The sequence below is a fragment of the Stylophora pistillata genome, chromosome 10 (assembly GCF_964205215.1).
Source record: "Stylophora pistillata chromosome 10, jaStyPist1.2, whole genome shotgun sequence".
Lineage (NCBI taxonomy): Eukaryota > Metazoa > Cnidaria > Anthozoa > Scleractinia > Pocilloporidae > Stylophora > Stylophora pistillata.
Window position 1 is genome coordinate 557062 of NC_142528.1, and position 24316 is coordinate 581377.

A 24316-nucleotide genomic window follows, 5' to 3' on the forward strand; every position below is an offset into this window, starting at 1 on the left:
AAAGTAACTTGCATAGCTTGAGATTGACACCCATTAATCGTCGTTACTTACGTTCTTCCAGAGAGGTAATCCCTTATCAAACACCATACGTTCCCCAGCTACACCAAGACTTTGAAGTTTCGGAGCAGAATGGACTGGGGAATCGCGTCAAACGCCTTACGATAGTCTACAAAAGCCACGCCTACAACATGTTTCTTGTCGGTCGCTTGGCTCCAGTCATCCGTTATCTTCACTAACAACAGCTCGGTGGAATGACCTTTTTTATACGCCCATTGGTGAGGGTTCCCAAGTCCTTGTTCAGTGACATACATGGTAATAGTTGCCGCCACTATAGACTCCATCAGTTTTCCTGGTACACTTAATAGCGAAATAGGCCTATAATTATGCTTGACAGTTTCATCGTCACTTTTATAGAGAGCTGAGATGTTTGCAGCCTTCCAAGTAGCCGGAACACTGTTGCAGGTGGCGCTTATTTGATAAAAACAGAGAACAAAGATGGAATAATTGAGTCACCAGCAAACTTTAAAAGTTTTGGAGCAACTCTGTCGGGCCCAGAGCCTTTATCGGCTCTCAACTTAGCCGTCGAACTAACAATAACCTCATGCGATAAATTTATGTTCATAACACAAGGCGCTACGGTAGATACATGAACGTTACTTTGAGTCAAGTTGGCATTCGGAAATTCGTTGGCCAGTTTCTCACCTATAGTTGAGAAATGCTCATTAAGTATGTTCGCTTTGTCCAGATCGGAGGTGACAACTTTTCCATCCGCATTCCTGATTCCTAATATCGGGGCAATGGATTTGCCGTTTGTCGCATTTTTTACCAGTCTCCACAAGGATTTACAATCCTTCACTTCATTGAACAATTCCAAGTAGTGTCTGCTCTTAGATAGCCTCACTTCCCTTGTCACTCTTCTGCAACTCCCGATACTCAGCCCACAGATTTGAATTACCCAGACGTTGTGCCATTTTAAGCATTTTAAAACGTTTATTCGTCAAGTGCTGTATTTGCGGTGTTATCCAAGGTACCAAGGTAATGTGGTTTTCGATAAAGTCCTGCTTGAAATAAATTAAAGAGGTAACAATACGCTTTAATTTTGAAAAACTACACATTCAGAGACTGAAGGAGATAAAAATTCAATAAGATATATTTTGAGGAACGAACACACTACTGCAAACAATTCTGTATTGTATTTTAAGTATCAAAGTCGGCTTAAACAATCCTCGTAAAAATTTCTTATTCCTCCCCTCTCATGAAAGCGAGTCGGTCGTTTAGGCAATGAAAAGAACGTAAATTTAGTCAGATTTTGCGAATTTGCCCGAGGACAGAAAGTAACCATGGATTTTTTTTTTTCACTTTTCTCAATAATTGGTCTGTCGGGCGATAGGAAATAAATCATTCTGTGGAGATTGCAACTGACGCAATAGAGCAGCGCGCGACCTTTAATTTAGTTGCACGCGCGGCCTCGTAACATTACGTTTTAGTTTAAGGTGGCTCGTACCAGTTTCCTCGCGCGGGGAACAGGTCACTCTTGCGTGACGCGCGAGAGAGAAACGTGCGAAAGAAGCGCGAGATCAAAAGATGAAAATTCAAAACAAAGATGGCGGCGTGTGGAATTTTTTCTACTTTTGTGAGAAGTTTACCTAAGAGCGTGTATTTGATGTGTTGAGTGGCCACTGTGAATGCAGGAGAAAGAAACTAAGATAAAGAAGACGATTTTTGGAGAAGTAAAGGTTGCTTCACTTCATATCTAAAAGAAATATTCAACCGATTTGAAATCTTGCGACGGCGAAAAAAGAACAACTCAAGCGAAGGATAATCTACCTTAAGTGAAAGAAGACTTTGAAACTTCATGGAAAATAATATCATGTGGCCAGAAGTCGTGTGAAGGATTTTTAAGATGAGCCCGGGAGGCTGTCTTTGACAGCTGTTTAATGATTTCTTAGCAGTAAAGGCGAATTTACGTATGTAAACATCAGATCGTAGGCGCCCGCGCGAGCACACGCAATTTTCAGCCGTAGCTAAAACAGATCATGAGCAAATGCCGATCTTATAGAATCCAGATTTTTAAATGCGCTAGAACACGCGTGGAAATTGGTAAACTCACGAAAGCTATTGCATGAAAACAAGTCCGGTGACCCCTTCTTTTTATTGTTCCAATATGATAATAACGTCGAAAGGAATCATTAAAAAAAAAAAAATAGAAAATTCTGCGGAAGGAAATTTGCGATGTGTGAAACTGCCTTTTTTCTAGATTTTCTGAAATTCCGCTCTGTAGAATTTTTTGAAATTCCTTGTGCATTTTCCTTTTCAAGTGCCAAAAGCAATCACTGAAAAAAAAAAACACGGGGTCACCGGGTTAGTTTTTGAATTATTTAAGCCACAAGCTAAAAAATGCGTCTGAATAAGCCTATGAAAGCGTTTCCATGGAAACTGCTAGTGACGAAATGACACCTATTTTTGAATAACCAATGATTATCTAATTCAACCCTATAAAAGTGTTCAACTGGCATTGGTCAGTCTTTTTGTTGTATTCTTTCAAAGTTACAAACCATCAAAATGATGAAAACTGGTACGAGCCACCTTAATAAGGAAATTATTATCTTTTATTAGAACTATCGCAGAGACGTTTATTTACTTTAAATTAAGTCTTCTGTTTGTGAATTTGCTAATACGCGAGTGCTACTTTCGTTTCTAGAAAGTTCTACCGTATCACAAGCGCTCATTCAAGAAAGCGCTGCGACAGCCTGCAAGCTGTAAAAGCGGTTAAGTTGTTTTTCTTGTCATACCAGTTAACGCAAGATCTTTCAACTGAAAGCAAAGTTTTAGCCGCCGTGCTTAAAACCTTTTCATTGTTTTAATGATAGCGGCACTAAGGTAAATATTTTTTCGCTTTTTTAGTTTATTTGATTAAGCAATTTGTATCCTTCTTTCTCTGATTGTGAATTATCGCTTTTGTGAAGTAAGTTTAAACTTAAAATATTAAGTTAAGCGAAAGTTGCTTACTAAATCGTTGTACCGTTAATTGTAAATCGTTATTTTATTTCTCATTTGTAATTTGTTTGTACTTTAATTTTAGTTCTCACGGTGTTCGTTTAGCAAAGTGTTCATGGTTAAAGAAGTTGAATCAATTTTACGAACATCAGTTTGTGAACGTTGTGATCACTGCAGCAATAAAGATGGGTAAAAAAAAATAGACCTTAGCGAACAGGTATTATCAAGACATTCCTATTATGGGTAATAAGCTGGAGTAGGTGGAAATAATTTTTTGTTAGAGATCGAGCTTTAGCATAGTTGCGGACGCCGACTACAAGTATTGTGTAATAAACTGCGAAGTGCTTATTTTGCGATTTTCTGTTTTTATTTCCAAGAGGGTTTGTTGTCTACTGTTTTACACACAGCTTTGTTAATCCCGCTCATATTTCAAATCGCCAATAATTCAAACCTGAAGTTGGGTCCTCATCACTCTCTAAGGACCCTCTGTGAAGTATGGTGCTGTTTTGATGGTGTTGGAAAATTTTCAGCTGATCGCAAATCTCATGGCAAATTGTAGACAAACTACTAAAACGTCTTAGACATGTATGTACCCTACAGTTTGGGATTCTCGGGAACAAATCAAGTGTATATATTACGTTTTTCTCCTTCTTAAATTCTAATGTTCGATGGTGGCTGTTGTTTGAAGTTAGATCTAAACTTCCAGTTTCGACTGTCGATGACGTCAGTGACAGTCTTAGCTCGGTCCTCCACCATCTGTTATATTCAGAGCTCTGACACAAAGGAAAACAACAACAACAACCAACAACTCTCAAGAACTAAGAGCTACTTTATTGATTTTAACAAACCGTAGTTTGCAGCATGTTACCATAATTAAAATTATAAGCAAGTATCAGTTCTTTTTAAGTTTACATGCATTAGTTTCTCGTTGTTATCAGGGATAAACGTTCTTCCTATATGATGATTACAGCGTTCTTCGGCATTTCAAGTCAAAACGCACGAGACCCTCCTGAAAATTATTCTAGAAGTTGACAGAAATATAAGAATCTAGTAAGTAAATAAAGTTTTGCGTAAACTTGAACGTGCCATCACCTTGGCATATATAACCGCTCTTGTACCCTGAATGATGGAGTTAGAAACAGAACCGACTTAGTCTCAAAATGGGAAAAAAACACCAAACAGTGGCCACTTCTACAAGTTGGTATCTATCCCTGGCCAGTGTTCCATTTTCTCAGGATACCGCTAGAGGTGAAGCCGAACACTTTCCAATCGACTGGAAATCGTGAAACAAAAGCAAAAATATTCACAAACGGCGGACTCTGATAATAGTAAGCGAAGGACACCATGCGAATCGAAAATAAAATAATCTTTTAAATTTCGGGGATAATTTTCAACTTACGCCAATGACCCCAAAAATACGCGAGAACATATAGTCGGCCCGAATGCCGGAAAAACAAAGACATGGGGTCTAACTGGCCGTTTGAAATCTGTAAATCGATCTTTCTTTTGAGCTGATGAAAAAAAAAAAATAAATAAAATAAACAAAACAAAGAGTTGCGTGATGAACCATCACTGTCAATTGAAAAGCACTCTTAGATATGTAATGTTCGAAATACGCTAGAATTTAAACTGATTTCACGATAGTTTCCTAATAAAATACCTGTTAGTCCTAATTTCTCGCCAGATATCAATAGGTGATATTTTTTAGCCAAAGTCTAATCAGCTGTGACGCAGTATTTAATTTAAGCTGGCCTACAAGCAAAACCAATTTGTCGCTAAAATAGCCATAGTCGTAAGAAATAAAACTAAAATTGTTGTTATTCGTTTTTGCACGTTCTTCAGGCAAATTTCAATCCATGAAGTATAAAATTCATTTGTTCTTGTATGCAGCTCTGTATCAGTATCCCACATCTATTTTGTTCCCTACTTTGAGTGAAATTTGCCTTTCTTCCTTGCACGCAGTATACTGATAATTTATGTTTCCAACTTACTTAACACGCACTTGTATTTGACTTCCAGATATTTAACTGTTCCGGGACATGGGTCGCCACCAAACTCGAAACTTGTCGCAACCAGCTGACAGGTGACGTTTCCGTTGCATTTTGTCTGCACGATTGAAAGAGAGTTCTTAGAGCGACAGGCTGTGTTCGACATTGCTGCATCGATGCATGTGCTTCGGTCCAATCTTCCGTAATTCGCATACACTATGTCGATCTTTCTCTCGTTTTCACACCTGATTTGGCCACTATTGTGTTCACAAATGATAATTGGCCACACTTTCACTGCAACAAAGAAGACAAAGAAGACACCGTAAAGAATAATATCTTCAAGAAGCAATCTAGGAATTCTCAGCCGCTCTTTAGCACAGAAAGTATTATTTGTTCCACCAATGTTTTCACGTTTAGTTGTTTCTCGTTAGTATTTGCTAACCTTACATTCAATATAAAACGAGACATTCGATCATGGAAATGATAAAAAAACTTTTCCAGTCGATACCACAAAGATTTCTGTCGTTTCCATAGAAACCGTCCTTAGATGGTTGGCCGTGTGCTACACTTCACACTTGTCTGCATCCGTATTTTTCAGAATACGTTCTCAAGTTTCGTGTGAAATCGTCTCCTCTTAGTCTAAACACTTGAAACTTTTTGATCTTGGAACGTTCAGAAAAAAATGAACATTGTATACCTAAGAAATACTTACCATTGCAGTTAGTTCCATTTCCATCAAATCCATATTTACATGTGCAGTTGTAAGAACCTAAGGTGTTATTACACTCAGCATTTACATCACAGATGTGTGTTCCGCTAGCACATTCGTCTATATCTAAAGCAACAAAGTGTGAAATATTACTTCGAAAAGCTTCCTTCTTGCCCCAAGTGTATTTCACAGCCGTGTGAGGCACTTTCATACTGATCTGTATCTATTCATCAATGTACGTTTTCAGGTTTTGAGTGAAATCTGCTCCTCTCCAGATCTGTCTAACGTATTGATCTTAAAATTTTAAGAAAACATTAACATAGTAAATCTGAGAAATACTTACCATTGCAGTTAGTTCCATTTCCATGAAACCCACCTTTACACGTGCAGCTGTAAGATCCCAGAGTATTGTTACACTCAGCATTCACATCACAGCTGTGCATTCTGTTAGCACATTCGTCCATGTCTAAAACGACAAAGTTCATATCACAGTTTCTAAAATACTCCGTCTTATATTTTTATTATCTGATATATATTATTATTATCTTTAAAATGATTTTGAAATAATCTTGTCGTAAATATTTTTCCCATATTGTAAACTGTTGCCACGTTTCCTGTTGCCAGATAAGAATACTTACCAGTACAGTTTGTCCCATTTCCACGATATCCATGCTTACAGCTGCATGCATACGATCCATTCGTGTTGTTGCATGTCGTGTTGCCCTCAGAGCTATGCTTCCCCGTGTTCCTCGTACACTCATCTATATCTGAAGACCAAAGAAATTATGGATATCATAATAATGTAGTTCCTTAGAGAAAGTGGTGTCATGCCCTGCGTAATCTCTTGCTTACTTACGCCTAAATTTTTAGTATAAAAGTTCGTTGGTGTAGTCATGGACGAAAGACGTAAGAATGGCTGGAGAGGCCAAGAAGCTAAGGAAGGCGAGATAAAACAACTGAACTAAGCCAAAGTTACGAATCCAGCTTCGAAAATAAGTAGTTTGTCATACATTCGTTGAATTACTGACTAACAGAATTCCTTACCTTCATCACAATCATGACCTTCAAATCCAGATCTAGGAACGCACAAACACTGATAATCTCTGTCTGTAAACCCAAATTGCTTTTAATAAGAACCTGTTTAATTTTGGCGGGCTAAAATTGTTGTTATTCATTTTTGCACGTTCTTCAGGCAAATTTCAGCTCATGAAGTATAAAATTCATTTGTTCTTGTTAGCAATTCATTCTGATTCATTGACGAAGCGAGGAATTGAGCGTGGAATTACGAGTTGAAAACGGGGCCAAATGATATTGTTTCGCATCTCCTGTTTCTTTCTTACGGTAAAAACAAACAATGTTATTGCTGTTTTTTTTCTATTTCATTCCATTATGCTATTCAAGGAAAACTCATTAACTGTCTCGTGAATTCCGCGTGAAATTCCACCTGAAAACCGATACCGCTTTGGTTCGTGGGATATCGGTTGTCGTGTGCAATTTAACGGAATTCACGAGACAGTTAATGCATTTTCCTATGATATTAGTTGGTGTCTATAACACGAAAAAGAATATCATGTAGATGAGACCTTTTTGAGTCCCCTCAGATAATAAAAATATAAAAAAGTCACCTGTGCAGATCGTTCCATTTCCTTGAAATCCATCTTTGCACGAGCAGTTGTAAGATCCAAAGGTATTGTTACACTCAGCATTAACATCACAGTCGTGTGTTCCATCAATACACTCGTCGGTATCTTGAAAACGAAAAAGAATAACATGTAAAAGAGAAACATTTTTGAAGCCCTCTCAGGTAATAAATGTGAAGGACACAGTTTCAATATACTACAACTGTCACAAGTTTTGCCCCTTTTTTGTCAGTGAGCCCTGGAACCCACTCGGTCAGTTTACTTTCTCAGGCCCGTTCGGTTCAGAGCTCGTGTGTTGCGTCTTTAGTTTCGGCAGAGTTTACTTTACTACCTCATTATTTGTCAGTTTATGACTCATCGCAGCACCATGCATGTAAGTTTTTATCTTTCTGTTATCTTATTGTTTTCCCTTATCGTATTTTCTGTCTTCTATTTCCGTTTCATCGTTTTCTGTATTTTATTTCCATGTAGTTTCACCATTCGACACCGAAGATAAATAAACACATTGATTTGCATAGTCTTCGTGTTTGGTTGAACACTGCGCTGAGAACGCGACAACAACTACTAACCTGTACAGTGTGTTCCATTTCCATGAAATCCATCTTTACACGTGCAGTTGTAAGATCCCAGGGTATTGTTACATTCAGCATTTACATCACAGTCGTGATTTCCGTGAGTACATTCGTCGGTATCTGAATCGACAGACAAGAATCAATATTATATGATACCTTATTTATATGTCAAATCTTACTTACACTTGAGTAGGAATAAATTTCCCACATGGGAACCACCGCGTTCTCCCCCCAGCTTTACCTGCGAATGAGGACATTTTTTGAACCTGCATTTCCTGGATTGCTTCACGAATAATTGCACCACTTCTGCTCATTTGTACCAATGGACACCTCTCCCCTCCTCTCTCAGCGAATAAATGTAACTCAGTTTAAAAATTCAGTTGACTGCTCTCTCAAAAAGCCAACGTAACACCATAAGCCATGATGATATTTGTAGGAACTTGGTCTAAGTCAATGGCGATATACCTGAACACGATCGTCCATTGCCAGTGCGTCCCTCCTTGCAAGTACAGAAATAGGAACCCACGGTGTTGGTACAATATGCATTGGCGTCACAAATATTGTTTCCACTGATGCATTCATCATGGTCTAGTTGTTGAGTGAAACAGAAAAAAATCTCATATACATTTACTTTAGTAGAGAAATAACCTTATCTTGTACGGCTAAATTGACAATCACTGCCATATAACATAACAGGATTCTATTGTTTCTAAACAAAATACACAATGCTTACCTTAAAAGTTAGATCAAAATGTGGTTTGGTCAACGTTTGTCTTTTTGTGTGTATTTTTGCCCATTTGGGTATTTTTTTGGATACAGAAACAAAACTGCATAATGCTTTGTTTTAAGGGCTGGTGCGATTTTATATTTTGAAGCAACCAAGGACAAGAATAGACAATTTAGTTATACTTTACCTTCCAAATACATATCACAGTAAACCAGAACTGCCTTCCCAGTGCCAGATAGATCCAGCCAGTATTTGTTGCTTGCAATGGCTTTCCCTTCGCTTGCTTTTATTTCCTGGCATGAACGTGCCGGTAACTCAGGAATCGAACCCAAGGGAGCTGGTATGGGTAAAAGTTTCAAAAATGTTGTACAAATGGTGCACAAGTCGAAAAGGGAGAGTTAAAAGCACGAGATAACTAGAGTGCGACCCATTTATTTGAATTTCTTCACTTAAATTTCTCCATTTGATCGTATTCAATCAAACGCTTTGTGAAGCACCCTTCTCTTGAGAGGCAGGACCTCCTCACTTTTTTCACTCTGTTTAGAGCTTTCAGTTGTTTTTGTTTTCATCTTCCCTGACCCTGAGCTTCCTGTGACATTTTAAATAAATAAATCTATCAATAATTATTGGAAAAATTTTACATATGCATCAAAGCTGTTTTGTGTAAGAAGTTAACTAAAAGTTAAACTACGAAGAAAAAGGCAAAGAAGTAGATCATTTCATCATTATGATTAAGAGATGATACCGAAATTAATATCGCTGAGCGCGGGAGATTAAAAGACGCGGGCTGTTTGCAGAGTCGAGAATATGTACAAAGTATTGATGATTATTGTTTACATGTAATTAATGTTCTTGGCCGAGTACTTACCTCTTCCGTTTAAGCGGCGAATATAAAACCATGCTGGGTCTGACTGGAAATTCTCAGGTCTTGCTTCCTTTGTGCGGTTGTTTAATTCACAGATCTGTTCTTTTCTGTTGAAATTATAGCCTTGGCAAGTAATCTCCCTTTCACATAAAATATCACAGATATGAGGAGCTGCCACCACCATTCTCTTGAAAACGAAACCTCTGAGAGCCATGCCATGAATGTTAATTTCTGTCCTGCATTGATCCTTAGCGATTACAAGGTTGGTGAACGAAACACAGACAAGAAAATAGCGAGATATCCACCGCATTTTTCCTGAAAAACGAAAATCATTGGTTGATCTTGGTATTACGACATCAATATACGAACTTTTATATTAAGACTGACTAAGAACAATGGATAGTTAGAGTAACAGGATCTCCCCCTGCCTACCCTTCTGTAATCCTCTTTTTTAAAATACATAACTAAAAAAAACAAACAAAGAAACAAAGGAAAAATTTTTTTTCAATCAGCCTTCAAGATAAATTATGAAGAAAATTATCTCATTTTACTGGCAGTTCTGTGTCAGTGAAAAGAAATTTACATTCGAAATTTGTGAAATGGGGCGCAGGGAAAAGCACCGTGATAGGATGAAAAGAGTTTTGAGAAATTATGAGCTAGAATTTGGCAAATTTATGCTGCTTTTAAAGGTCTGGAAAGTCAAACTTATGGCCAACTTGATTTGGGAAACATTAAAAACGTAAGAATTAATCATAAAAAGAAAACTTGCGTAGTTTGCGTCTGTGCACTGAGTCTGTTTTTAACCTTTTCAGGTTTTGGCGTTGTTTTAAAGGCCCACAGTTTCAAAAGCATCCCTCTTTTTTGGTTCGCAATGGCATTACTTCAAGACAGAGAATTAGTATCGAGTAAGATCACTGAGCGTTGAATTAATTTATTCCCATAAATGATTCAACCTACCTTAAAATAGAACAACAGAGTTTTGTAATAATAGTTAAAGTTTGGAGTTGGCAAAAAGTCCGTCGCATGTAACGGCTTCCAGTTTTCCTCTTAAAAGGTTTTATCGATCCCTAGGACGCCGAATTTGTCGAGGCGGTATATTACGTCGATGGGTGTACTCCTTTCAGTGTTTCTGGCGTAGTAGTCTGGTAAACAGAGTGTGAGGGTGTTACCTATGAAGGGGTCTAACTCGCTAGTCTTCTCTAGTCGGTGTTTGGACGTAATCTAACCATCTTTAAGGTGAAACAACGTTTAAATAGTCAGTTTTCATATTTTAAACATTGCTTGGACAACGGCTTTTGTGAAAGCTGAAATAATCTGCTCAAAGAATATTGTGGGCTTCTGTATGTGCTAAATTGAGGACATGTTTTTCCTAAATAAACATTTTTTCAGCTGTTTGATTGATAACCTCAAGCGTTTTTCTCAATCAGACATTTTTCGTAATAATAACTATCTACAAGATTGCCTTTTGTTATGAAAAATGTTTTTGTGGAGCGAAAAAAGCTAATTAATGCCCCCTGCGACCCATATTCGTTTTTCAAAAACTGATGCACCCAACCTAACAAAGACTAGAGAATTGAATAGCGTGGAAGATAATCATCCCTACATGGTGTTTTTTTGCAAAGTGAATTCATTCCTACTGTCGGCTCAATTAAAGATCACGTTGGTAAATAATCCTTACTTAGTAGATAGAAAACGAACCATTTATGCGGGAAGTTATACATGATCGTTTGTAATAACTGGCATGTGATCTCTTCAGTGGTGCCAAGTTAAAACTACTGAACGCATGAGACTTGCTGCCATCACCCTCAGGCAAATGTCCATTGGTCCGTTTTAAACAAGGGATAAAATATATTTTGGAGTAGTTGCATTTTTTGTTCTGTTGTGTTTTCTTTTGTCTTTCTTGTGGTAAAATCAGTTTTTCACTTTGAGCAAAGACATAAAAAGCCAGAGCTATGCCTTGTCATACGTATCTTAAGGGGGCATTCTGGTCAAAAAATCCAAAAATTCCCAAAAGAAATGTAAAATTTATTTTATGCCCCTAAAGGTCACTTAAGTTTATCTATTTTTAGGATATAATATTCTTTTACCGAGCAAAGGGTAAAGTTGGCATTTTCACACTATGCTCTTCAACTTCTGTTTACCAAAATTTAATTTTTTGATGGATCACTAAAATATCCTGATCGATGTTGATGGCAGGCTGAGCTGTAACAACAAGTTTGCTTTTTTGTCAAATTTACTCACTAAGTGAAAACGCGGACTCAAAGTTAAGTGTTGATTGTGGAGTTCGCAGACAAAAAAGCATGTCTGCATCAATTAATGATTAATTCCTTTTCAAAAACTCATCCTCAGTGGTGAATATGTCCATGGTTTTCCATCAAACAGAATTTTCACCAAGCTTTCTTTCCTTCCTCAAGAACCTATTTGGAACTTATGTTGTAAATCATATCGCATGACGCCATAATCTTTTCTGATTATCATAAAAATTGTCCACTCTAATTCTAATACCGACAAATATTCCTGTTACAAGCTTAAACTAGGTAAACTGAACAATAATCGTTTTTGATAAATCTAGAGTCCACCTGTTTAAAGATTTTTGCCTACAAAACCATCAACTTGTGTTCTGGAGTATAATCAAATATATTTTATTTCCATCTAAGTTGAAAATCAATATTTGAGAACATATGAAAATCCTATATGTGAAGATCATATTTAAGTTCCAAATATGAGATATTTTAAGATGAACAAGATGTTCCGACGCAACTGTTTAAAAATTTTCGATCTTACCTTGGAATACAAAGGCGGTCATTCGTTTAATTTGTTGCGAGTTTGGGGAAATATCTTCATTATCACACAATCGTACTGGGCCGCGCACTATAAAACACCTAAGGGGCTCATTGACTCTATTGTCATGAGTCTCCGATATGATGACACAAAACTCTTAATCAACAAACTTTTTTGTCGAAAATCACCTGTTTAGGTTGAGTAAAGTGAAAGTGTCCCTCTAGCTAATTTGAAAAATTCTTTCTGTGGTAGGCTAAGATCTTTAATGACCAATTCCTTTCATCTACCAGCTCACAAAAATACAGAAAGTCCTCGATCTGTGCTTTATCAGCCTTTAGATCAACTTAACGTTAAATTGCGCCAAACAGCCGGGCTTTCTTACATTAGATAACGAAACGTACGTTATTTCTCTTTTTGTGATGAATAAAAAGACTAAATTGCGTTGCTTGACGATTTTCGCTGCTGTGTAAATTTTTAATTTGGTCCTGCCGAACCATTTCAGTTGGGCTCACGTAAACCTCTCAAAAATTTTTCAGTGCCAAGACAGTCTGCCAGAAGTCATCGCATATATTATGCGTGATCGATGAGTCGAAATTAAAACTCGGTTCACGGACTTCTTCGTAGAGTCAGTTTTTTCCTTCTACTGTTGGCTACTCCAAAAATCATGTTCCCAAAACATTTTGTGTTTGTACTTGCTTCATTTTCAAAAAGTGTGTTGCAAAATGACTTTCAAGACTTGTTTATGACGAAAAAGGACATTAAAAAGTAATTCGATGTTTAGTAAACTTTGAAAGACTTCTTAGACTATCTGTTAAGACATATATAAAGATAGGAAAATCTCACCTTGTCCTTCTGGTATCAGGGAAGCCAAAACCGTGAGAACGAAGCAGTAGAATACAAAGAGCATGTTGCCAGAAATAACGCTCTTTATAATTTTAGCGAACTGTCTATTGTGAGTTTTTTCAACTTTGCACACGAGACAGCTGAAGTTGAATTTTTGTTTAAATACGCCACCTCCTGTTTAATTATGACGTGCTCATTCGTTGTCACAAGTTAATTCGTTTCTCTGGGAACTAGTTGGTTGGTGAAACTCGATCGTACTTATGTAGTGCACATTAACGGCCTTCAATTTCAATTAATGAAGGAAGATAATAGATGCATTTTTTCTATTCTGGCTCCATCGTGTCTGTCCGAGAGCAACGTATGAGGCAATTTTAATTTTATCAACTGTTTACACGCTCCTCGTCCACCCTCACTTGAGTGTAAAATTAAGATGACCGCTTTAACCAAAACACGTTGATGTTTCGAATTTTTGGCATTGATTCTAACGAGGAAATTATCAAAGATATCCTTGATTGTTTGGTGAGGCCAAATGTTTATGTGGGTTAGTGTCATTCGTACATGCGTGACTAACGCCCTCCCCCTCCCCCCTCCCCCCTCACCCTCAGCACCCTTTCAGTTTCCGTTTTTTAATTCATGGGAGCGTAAAGGGGGGTGGGAGGTGATTCGCAAGCTAACACTCAGTATCAGCAGATAAAAAATTGAATTTGTAAGAACTCTCGTAAAAGACCTACTAAACGATAGGTAAAATCAATTCAAATTTCTAAAACTACAAGGCTTCTGTTTGTGTTATGATAAGTGGGTTGTAAGTCACGTGATCTCAGGGATCACGTGCAGTGTGAAACTTGGCCGCGCACTATAAAACACCCTAAAGGGCTCATTGACTCTATTATATTGTCATCAGCCTCCGTCATGATTACACAAAACTCTTTATCAACAAATGTTTCTGTCGAAAATCACCTTTTTAGGTTGATTGAAGTGAAAGTGTCCCTCTAGCTAATTTGAAAAATTCTTTCTGTGGTAGATCTTTAATGACAATTCCTTTCATCTACCAGCTCACAAAAATACACAAAGTCCTCGAACAAACAGGCTTTCTTACATCAGATAACGAAACGTACGTTATTTCTCTTTTTGTGATAAATAAAGACTAAATTGCGTCGCTTGACGATTTTCGCTGCTGTGTAAATTTTTAATTTCATCCTGCCGAACCATTTCAGTTGGGCTCAAGTAAACCTCTCAAATTTTTTTCTAAATGCGAAGACAGTCTGCCAGAAGTCATTTCATATATTATGCGTAATCGAAAAGTCGAAATTAAAACTCGGTTTACGGACTTCCTCGTGGAGTCAGTTTTTTTTCTTCTAATGTTGGCTTCTCCAAAAATCATGTTCCCGAAAATTTTGTTTGTTTGAAATCTTTTCATTTTCAAAAAAATGTGTTGCAAAATGACTTTCAAGACTTGGTTACGTCGAAAAAGGAAATTAAAAAGCAACTTGATGTTTAGTAAACTCGAAAGACTTCCTAGACCGATCTGATAAGACATATATAACGATAGGAAAATCTCGCCTTGTCCTTTTGGTATCAGGGAAGCCAAAACGGCGAGAACGAAGCAGTAAAATACACAGAGCATGTTCTCAGGAATAACGCTCGTTATAATTCTAGCGAACAGCTATCAGTATGAGTTTTTTCAAATTTGCACACGAGACAGCTGAAGTTTAATTTTTGTTCAAATACACCACTTCCTGTATAATTATGAAGTGCTCATTCGTTGTCACAAGTTAATTAGTTTCTCTGGGAACTAGTTGGTTGGTGAAACTCGATCGTACTTCTGCAGTGTATATTAATGACCTTCGACTGATTTCAATTAACGAAGAAACAAAATACATGTGCTTTTTTTATATTCTGGCACCATCATGTCCGTCCGAGAGCTAAATATGAGGCAATTAATAACACTTTTTACCATCTATTTACACACTCCTCGTTCGCCTTCACCTGAGCGTAAAATTAAGATGACCGTTTCTACCAAAACACGTCGATGTTCCGAGTTTTTGGTGTTGTTTCTAGCGAGGAAATTATCAGAGATATTCTTGATTGTTTGGTGAGGCCAAATTTTCAATGATGTGGGTTAGTGTCATTCGTACATCAGGGCGTGACTAACGCCCCCCCCCCCTCCCCCCTCACCATTCACCTCAGCACCCTTTCAGCTTCCGTTTCTGAATAATAAGAGAGTGAAGGAAGTACAAGATGATTCACAAGCTATCACTCGTTATCAGCAGATAAAAAAAAACCGGACAAACAAATTTACATTATCCAAAGAGAAATTGAATATTAATTTTGTTATATGAAATGACCCGTTCAGGCTTTTCTTCACATCTTCATTCAGAACTTTTCAATGAAAATGAAAATCTTTTATTGCGAAAGAGTTATCACTTCTTTTCCGCTGGAAATTGTCTCCACTGACTACCGACTAGCTTCGGCTGTGCTCAAACTGTGCATGCAAACCAACAACTCTATGGGCTTGCTTTAGCTCACGGAATCGTACAAAGAAAAAAGGTTCGAGGATGCAGGATCCAAATCTTTGGGAAAAATCTGGCGCTCTTTCAAATTTTCACAACGAAAGGCCCTGGCCTATGGTAATCGTTTTCACCTCTGTTAATTTGTAAGAACTCTCATAAAAGACTTACTAAACGATAGGTAACTGTGCTAATCCTTAGCTTGAAATCAACTTTAAATCAAATCTAGTTTATAAACTAGTAGCTGCGCCTGTCGATATAATAGAACAAAAACTGACTACCTTCAATTCGAAAACCACTTAAACTGTTGCGCAAACGCGTGTCTCTTTTCGAACATTATTTTGCTGGTTACAATGCAGTAATGAATACGTGTGACAAAGTTTCGAAATAAAGTTCCAAGAGTTACGTGTCTGAACTCAGCTAAAGCGAATTATCGTTAAGTCAGTAACCTGTCAGGCACCGACTCAGCAAAAATAACAGCTAAAAATAGTGCATTTGTTTTCTGGACGAGCTGAATCAGCGCGAAAATTACCGATTAGCAGTAACACGGGTGCAAGTGATGTAGTAGTGATATTAAGGCACAAATAAACTGTTTAGTCAGTAATTTAACTAAAGGACTCGGTTTACTGACAATTACAAAAGAACATCAATTGGGTCCTTTTCTATTTATCAGAAATTCTTGCTTGAATCTTACAACTGACAGCTTTTAATCGTAACCTTGGCGTCGTTCCATCTATTTTCCTCATTTAGTCCGTGAATCCTAAGACTGTTCGCCGATTTCGGTGCCAACAAAAAGAGTATCATCGAATGATGTTTTACTTAAGTAACCGCTGATAGTGGTCAAAATATTCAGAAAAGTACAGCATTTCCTTGGCAGTTTTTATTTTGACCTCAACTCAACAAAGTAGAAGACAAAAATTAAACAAACAGACAACAACACGAGCAAGACTTGCTCGAGCATGTAGGGGAAATAAAACGCAATATTAGAACTTCGACGAACGATTCACTCACAAATTTATAAAAGCATCTTAGAAGTGTCCCCAAAAAAAATTAACGAAAAGCTTTCTAAATTGCACGATTATCCTGTTTTTTGAAACCTGTCAGTTTGTGGAAAAACCAAACATGGTTAAGCTGTGCTAAATTAAAGTGAACACTAGTTCATCGGCCGGGAAAGCAAACGGGAAACATAAACTTAATCCGGTTACACAGTATCAGACTTTTTTAAGTCAAAGATTGAGCGTATTCACTCGCAAATTGCAGATCAACATCAGGAAATGATTTCACCAACATCTCTAGCTCATGAGGTAAGCATACAGTACTCCACAAGACTGTCTTCATTTGAGCAAGTAGATGACAATAGCATCTTGGATTTGATCAAGAAGAGCACTATAAAGTCCTGCTCTCTAGATCCTCTACCGGAAAAAATTATGCGAAAATGCTTCCATATAGTAGTAGTAGAAACTTTATTAGAAGTGTCAAAAACCGTCTAGCCAGGGAACAAATCCCCTACTAATTTGGGGACACCAGTTAGGGGAGAATATACAAACTAAATACAGTAGTAGATAAAATATCTATAGTTAACTTATTAAGAGATTTATAGTAAAAACACACAGAAGTCAAAATGAACAAAGGCTACAGCCTGCGCAGCCATCATCTAAAAGTTCACTTATATTGAGTTGGCGTATCTTGCTTTTAAACGACGTTAGGGTTGTGACGTCCCTGATACTCTTGGGTAGTTTTGTCCATAGCTTAGGCCCTAAATATCTAATAGAGTGCTTGCCATAGGTGACTGTCTCATACCTAGGTATAGAGAAATCTACTTGCCGCAGATTGTAATTACTATTTGGTTTTTTAAAGATGTTACTTATATATGCAGGGCACAGTTTATGCCTTGCTTTATACATAAGTATGCACAGATCCTGTAAGCGACTAGTTAGTAGTGTTGGCAGATCTGCCTTCTCTAATAGTTGTTCATAACTAGAATTTTTATCCTTGAAAACCGCTCTAAGTCCTCTTTCTTGTAGTCTTTCAAGCTTTCGAGTGTCACTCGCTTTACAAAAATGCCACACTAGGTGACAGTACGTGAGGAATGGTAATATCGCGCTTTTGAATAATATTAACTTAGATTTCATAGGAATTAAATTACGTAGTCTCATTAAAACACCAATTCTCTGGCTGGATTTTTTACAAATAGAGATTACATGCTCAGAGAAATTTAGTAATATACTAGTTCCTATTTTAAAGAATATTGTCAATTTGTCACTCACGTCTAGTAAGATGCCCAAAGATCTCAAGTCAGCTATGATCAGACTTCGCCGCAAGAAACCTAATGCTGATACTGAACCTTTAATAACTTTCGTCCGGTCTCAAATCTTCGATTTGTCTCTAAACTTATCGAGAGAACAGTGTTCTTACAACTCGATTGATAATTATTATTTAATGTTATTGGCCGAGCACTTGTCTCTTCCGTTCAAGCGGCGAATATAAAACCAAGCTGGGTCTGAGCGGAAATTCTCAGGTCTTGCTTCCTTTGTGCGGTTGTTTAATTCACGCATCTTTTCTTTTCTGTTGAAATTATAGCTTTGGCAGGTAATTTCCCTTTCACATAAAAATATCACAGCTATGAGGGGCTGCCACCGCCATTCTCTTCAAAACGAAACCTCTGAGAGCCATGCTACGAATGTTAATTTCTGTCTTGCATTGATCCTCAGGAGTCACAAGGTTGGTGAACGAAACACAGACAAGAAAATAACGAAATATCCACTGCATTGTTCCTAGCTTAAAAACGATAATCATAGCTGGGTCTGGATATTACGGCATCAATTAACGAGCTTTTATATAAGGGCTGACTAAGAACAGTGGATAATTAGAGCAACAGAACTACCCCCCTCCCTTGTTCTGTAATCCTCCTTTTTAAAAGACAACGCAGAAAAAAAACAAAACAAAAAAAAATTGTCATGCAGCCTTCAAGATAAACAATGAAGAAAATGCGTAATGAAGAAAATTATCTCAGTTTACTTGCAGTTCTGTGTTAGTGAAAAGAAATTTTCACTCGAAATTTGTGAAATGGGGCGCAAGGAAAAGCACAGTGATAGAATTTGAGCAGAGTTTTGGGAAGTTATGAGCTAGAATTTGGAAAATTTAAAGGTCTGAAAAGTTTTGGATGAAGGAGCGGACGAAAAATTGATTAAGTAGAGATGCCGCCAGCAACCCATTTCGCAGCAAAATTTGTGGCGCTTTTGTTGAGAGAAACAATGAATAGCGAAATAGGAACCAAATGGAAAATTTTTCTGTCATTTCTTTACCATATTGCCTTTAATTCTTGATGCTAATGAAGTACATCTCAGTGGATAAACTTCTCCCCCGTTCATGCGCGAGTAATAGGAGAGTTTTCGAAACAAAGTCAATCTCTTCAAGGAAACTGTTTTTGATGATGTTGTCTTTTTTACGAACGGCATAGTGTCTTAGGTTAGTCGATTCCAATCACATTTCTTTGCTGTCAGTAGAATTGAATTCTCTTCGCATTCTTTGAGCGAAAGAAGAGCTAGTATACAGTCTTTACCATATTAGCTTCTGCGTGATTAATTTGAGCGACGCTCTATGTAGGTTTTGAAATAAAGAGTTTCGAAAAGTCAGGCTCATGGCTTACTTCATTTGGGAATTGTCAAAAACGCAAGAATTAATCTCAAAACTGAGAAAACTTGTGGAGTTGGCAGTTGTGCACTGAATAACGAGTCTGTTTTCAGCCCTTTCAGGTTTTTGAGTTGTTTTAAAGATTCACAGTTTAAAAGGCATACCTCTTTTTGGTTTGCAATGGCATTTCTTCAAGACAGAGAATTAGTATTGAGAGAGATCGCTCGGCGTTAAATTAATTTATTCCCACAAATGATTTCAAACTGCCATAAAACAGAAAAACAGAGCTTTGTATAGTTAAAGTTAGAATTGGCCAAATGTTTGTCGCATGTAACAGCTTCCAGTTTTTGATCGTACTCCTCTTAAAGGTTTATCGAGCCCCACGACGCCAAATTTCTCGACGCGGCATATTACGTCGATAGGTGTACTCTTTTAAGTGTTCCTAGCGTAGTAGTTTAGTAAACAGAGTGTTAGGGTGTTACATGTCTGGGGATCTAACTTGCTTTTGTTCTCTAGTCGGTGCCTGGACGTAATCTAAACACCTTTAAGGTGAAACAACGTCTAAATAGTCGGTTTTCCTTATTCTAATCATTGTTTGGACAACGCCTTTTATGAAAGTTGAAATAGATTTGAAAGATTTAAAGTTGAAATAGATTTTTCTAAAGCCTCTGACTCCGTGTGTCATGCGAAACTTTTGTCAAAGCTTCGCAAGTTTGGAATTGACGGTTCACTGCTGGACTGGTTTTCGAGTTATCTCACCGGGCGACAACAGCGTGTTGTCGTAAATGGCAGTTTTTCAACCTGGAGTATAGTTAAGTCTAGAGTTCCACAGGGCTCAATTTTAGGCCCCGTACTATTTTTGATGTTTGTAAATGACATGCCGAATGTTCTAAAGTCCTCGTCTCTAGCCATGTATGCTGATGACTCGAAATGTTTCAAAACCAACAAAGCTGCATCTGATATCTGTGACTTCCAAGATGATTTAAACCTCCTGTGCAACTGGTCATCCTTAAGCGAACTGTACTTCCAGCCTATACAGTGTCACAATCTGAGAATAAGCCGAAAGAAAACTAGCTTACAACGTATATATAACCTAAACAATACCGAGCTAAAGCTTGTCACCAAAGAATGGGACCTTGGGCTTACAGTCACTAAGCACCTCACATGGAACGAACATATAATTCAGACTGTCTCTAAAGCTAACAAACTTTTGGGATTTATCAAGAGACATTGTCATACAATTCAAAATGAAAAAACTTTAACTTTATTATACTCTTCTTTGATAAGATCGCATTTTAGATTCGCTTCACAGGTTTGGGCCCCACAGTCTGTAATTAAGAACCTTCTATTAATTGAAAGAACTCAAAGACGAGCTACTAAATTAATTTGCAAAAACAAGAACATGAGCTATCAACACCGTCTAATTGATCTTAATTTACTGCCCATTAACTATTGGCTTGAATATTTAGACCTGCTTTTCTTTCTTAAATGTAAATTATAACATAACCAAAGTAAGGCGCGCGCTCTGACTGGTCAATTTAACGTCCCCCATTTGCCCATGGGTGTACGCTGCTGACGTGAGCAAATGCAAAGACTATTTTTCCGCGCGCGCTTGTTTTTTCTGGTCACGTAAGATTTGTTAAATAAAAGGGAACTCTTTAGCTACAATGTATCAATGTTATGTTATAAAACAAATGGTAAACACCACACCGTACACTATTGAGTTATGGATGCACTTGGGAGGTTTGCTAAGCACTCAAGAAGCTAGAGTCGCTCTCGGCTATCGCCTCGAGCGACTCTTACGTTTCTTTCGTGCTTAGCAACCTCCCGCGTGTATCCATAACTCAATAGTGTACGCTGTGGTGTTTACCATTTGTTAACTAGGGATCGTTAGACTTAACATAGAAAACTATGTTAAATTTTGTAATAGCAAATCACGCCGTGGTGCATCGGGAATTTACCTAGCAACACCATACTTTCGAAATTCACTTTTTAGGGATTCATTTTTTGTAAGACTTTCTAATATTTGGAATGCTGTTCCCGATCATGTCAAAGCTGAAACTTCGTTGTCTTGTTTTAAAACTAAGCTCAAATCTCTCTATTTTCTTAGGTTAAATCAAATGGAGATAATGTTCGTACCTTTAAGTTGATTTGTCCTAAATGTCGTAAAGTTAATGCTTTTACAGTTTGTCCTTGTTAATTCCGCAGTCAGTTGTAAATTATGTACTATATGTTTGTTCTTTTTCTTAATGCGTTGGGTTGGGATTTTAAATCTAATTTAGGGGTTGGGATTAAGGGCGTAAATATCTTGGAGGGGACTTAGAGTCCTATTGTATTTACACCCACCTTCGGGTGAATCATTAAGTAAATAAATAAAAAAATAATAATAATCTGCTCATAGAATTTTCTGGGCTCCTGTCTGTTTTTCCTAAATAAATTTTTCCAGTTGTTTGATTAATAACCTCAAGCGTTTTTCTTAATCAGACAGTTTTCGTAATCAGGATACTGACTGACCACCAGATCGCCTTTTGTTATGAAAACTTTTCATAGTGGAAAGAAAAAAGCTACTAATACCCTTTGCGACTCATATTCTTTTTTCAAAAAACTAATACATCCAACCTTACAAAGACTAACTTGAAGAACCACATAGCGTATAAGATAAATACCTCTACAGAGTGTTTTTTATCAGAGTGAGTTCAATCCTTCTTTCAGGGCTCAATTAGTAGCTTGAAAACAAACCACTTATGCGGCAAATTAAACAGGACAGTTTTTAATAACTTGCACGTGATCTCTTCAGTGGTGCCAAATTAAAACAACTTAACGCATAAGACTTACCGACATCACCCTTAGTTAAATGTCCATTAGTCCGTCTTAAATAAGGGATAAAATAAATTTTGGAGTAGTTGCTTTTTTTTTTTCGTTCTGTTCTTTCTTCTTCATGTCTTGCGGTAAAATTAGTTTATCACCTTGAGCAAAGACATAAAAACTCAAAGCTATACACCACTTTCATAAATGGCTGCCGGATTGATATTCTTTTGTTTAAATTCAAATTAGCCTCACTAGCCTCGCTTGAGATAATGCCTTCTTTTGAATTTTGAACTGGAGAACGAGGCCAGAAAGGCTAATTTAAATTTAAACAAAAGAATATCAATCAGGCAGCCATTTATGAAAGTAGTCAATGCCTTGTCATACGTATCTTAATAAAAACATCGACACAAAGTTAACAAAACTGGTAATGTTAGTAATTATTCACTAGATAAAACGAAATGTTCTTCGTCCAAATCAATTACACATCAAGACATAATGAGCGCGCGTAGGAAACGTCAGGGTGAAAAGAGCTCAGACGACTCATACCTTGAAGGAAGCATAGATTTAAAAGAATATTAACTATTGTGAATACTTTGTGTTAATTAAACTCGGAATCCACCATTTTTGCTATTTAGATTTTGTGAAATTTGAACAAATTCACAGCCAAATTGTTTCAAACGGCTAAGTTTTATGATGTTTCAGCTCAAAGTTTAGAGACCTGCTGGCTTTATAGTTGCCCACGAGTATTAAACATTTTATTGCGAAACTGCAGAAAAGTTTTGTCAAGCAGAGCTATTTCAATTGAGTTCCAATAAGCCTCTCGACTTTTTTGTATATACAAAGCTCTACCAATAGTCGTCTTGTTCATTGTGAGGCATCGAAAAGTCGACAGTGTTCATGGACAGCTGCTTTGCAGTGAAAGAAAACTTGCATGGAAAGCATTGTAGACATGCCTATTTTTTGGAGCAAACTTTCATTTAGGCTAAAATTTAAACCGTTTGCAATCTTATTGCCAAAAAAAATTGGTTGCAAAATGTATCAACTTCTTGAATGAGCTACTTGTAATCCACTAAACTGAAGAAAAAGTTAAATATAAAAGCTTGTATATAAATATAAGTGAACTAACAATTAAGAAAAAGAGGCCTATTTTCTTTTTTTGCTGCCTTATCCGCTAAACATGAGGGAGTTACTCTTCTGCAAGTTAGCTGAGAGGTCATCATTTTGAGATTTCTGTGAAGTTTCTTACCACGTTTCCTTAAGAGCCATATTTTACCATCAAAGTCAAGCAACAAAGGTAATTTCAGATTGCTGCTGCTTGATGTTAATGATGTTTATGATGTTTATTCTAATGGCGTTAAACTTAACTTAACATAATCAACCACTACCCACAAATAGCATAGCTAGTCTCGGCTGCTTTTTGGTCGATATGGAGTATATTCTCAGTGTTTCCCGCATTAGCCACAAGATAAGACACATAACAGTCTAAATTATGACACTTCCAGAGTGAAATATGGTGAATAGGTAAATTTTGTGGTTAGCTTCTATATCGGTTATAGTTTGTAAATGTTCACGGCTAGCGGTTTGAGCATATAAGCATACCTGGTGGAGTAGGGTGTTTGTTGAACTGACTTTACGTGGCCCTCTGCAAATTTGTGAGGATCTCTTTTTAAGCGCAGTCCACCAACAGCCAGCTGAACTTGAAATTGTGTCTAGGATAAACTTTTTGTGCATCATTCAGCCACTCTGTATTTCACACCCCAGGGGGCCGTCTGGAGTTTCGTCGGAGTCAGTTACGTTTTCTCTTGAGATTATAAACTGAGGATGAAAGAACCTCATAAGCACATAGTCATCCATGATTCTAGCCTCCGTGTCGCATTATAAGGAACTATTCTGAATCTAAAGAGCGTTTTGATTGAGCGTATTTTAAATATTATGGTTCTAGATCGTGTATCGTAATTAGTAGTTGATAGTTAATCATTGTAGACTGTTTTCTTCGAGAAGGCTCCTTCGGGGAAAATCAATTATGTATTTATTCATTTGTATTTAGGTTCAAGTAGTTACCACCAGAGCTATATCAGTTAGAGACTCACTGTAAGATTTAGGCTGATTATTCCCCAATAACGTGTTCATTATTCCTCTCTATTTAAAGGTCACGAGAAAGTTCTAGAAATGTTTCTGGAATACTTGACCTTCAGTACTTTAATGTTTAATCAATCTTCCTGTCCCTTACACGCATTTTAAAAACC

The 24316-nt window shown here is 37.2% G+C and overlaps 1 protein-coding gene across 1 annotated transcript; it reads right to left on the reverse strand.

Annotated features, from left to right (window-relative positions):
- Positions 1–3806: 3806 nt before the first annotated feature.
- On the reverse strand, positions 3807–13273 carry LOC148721214 (uncharacterized). The gene is made up of 10 exons (XM_088734763.1): positions 13123–13273; positions 9502–9813; positions 8821–8970; positions 8372–8494; positions 7904–8026; positions 7320–7442; positions 6333–6461; positions 6038–6160; positions 5698–5820; positions 3807–5279 (listed from the first exon to the last, which is right to left on the reverse strand). The coding sequence occupies exons 1-10, from the start codon at positions 13184–13186 to the stop codon at positions 4972–4974; spliced, it is 1578 nt and encodes a 525-aa protein (XP_088590889.1). The 5' UTR covers positions 13187–13273; the 3' UTR covers positions 3807–4971.
- Positions 13274–24316: the final 11043 nt, after the last annotated feature.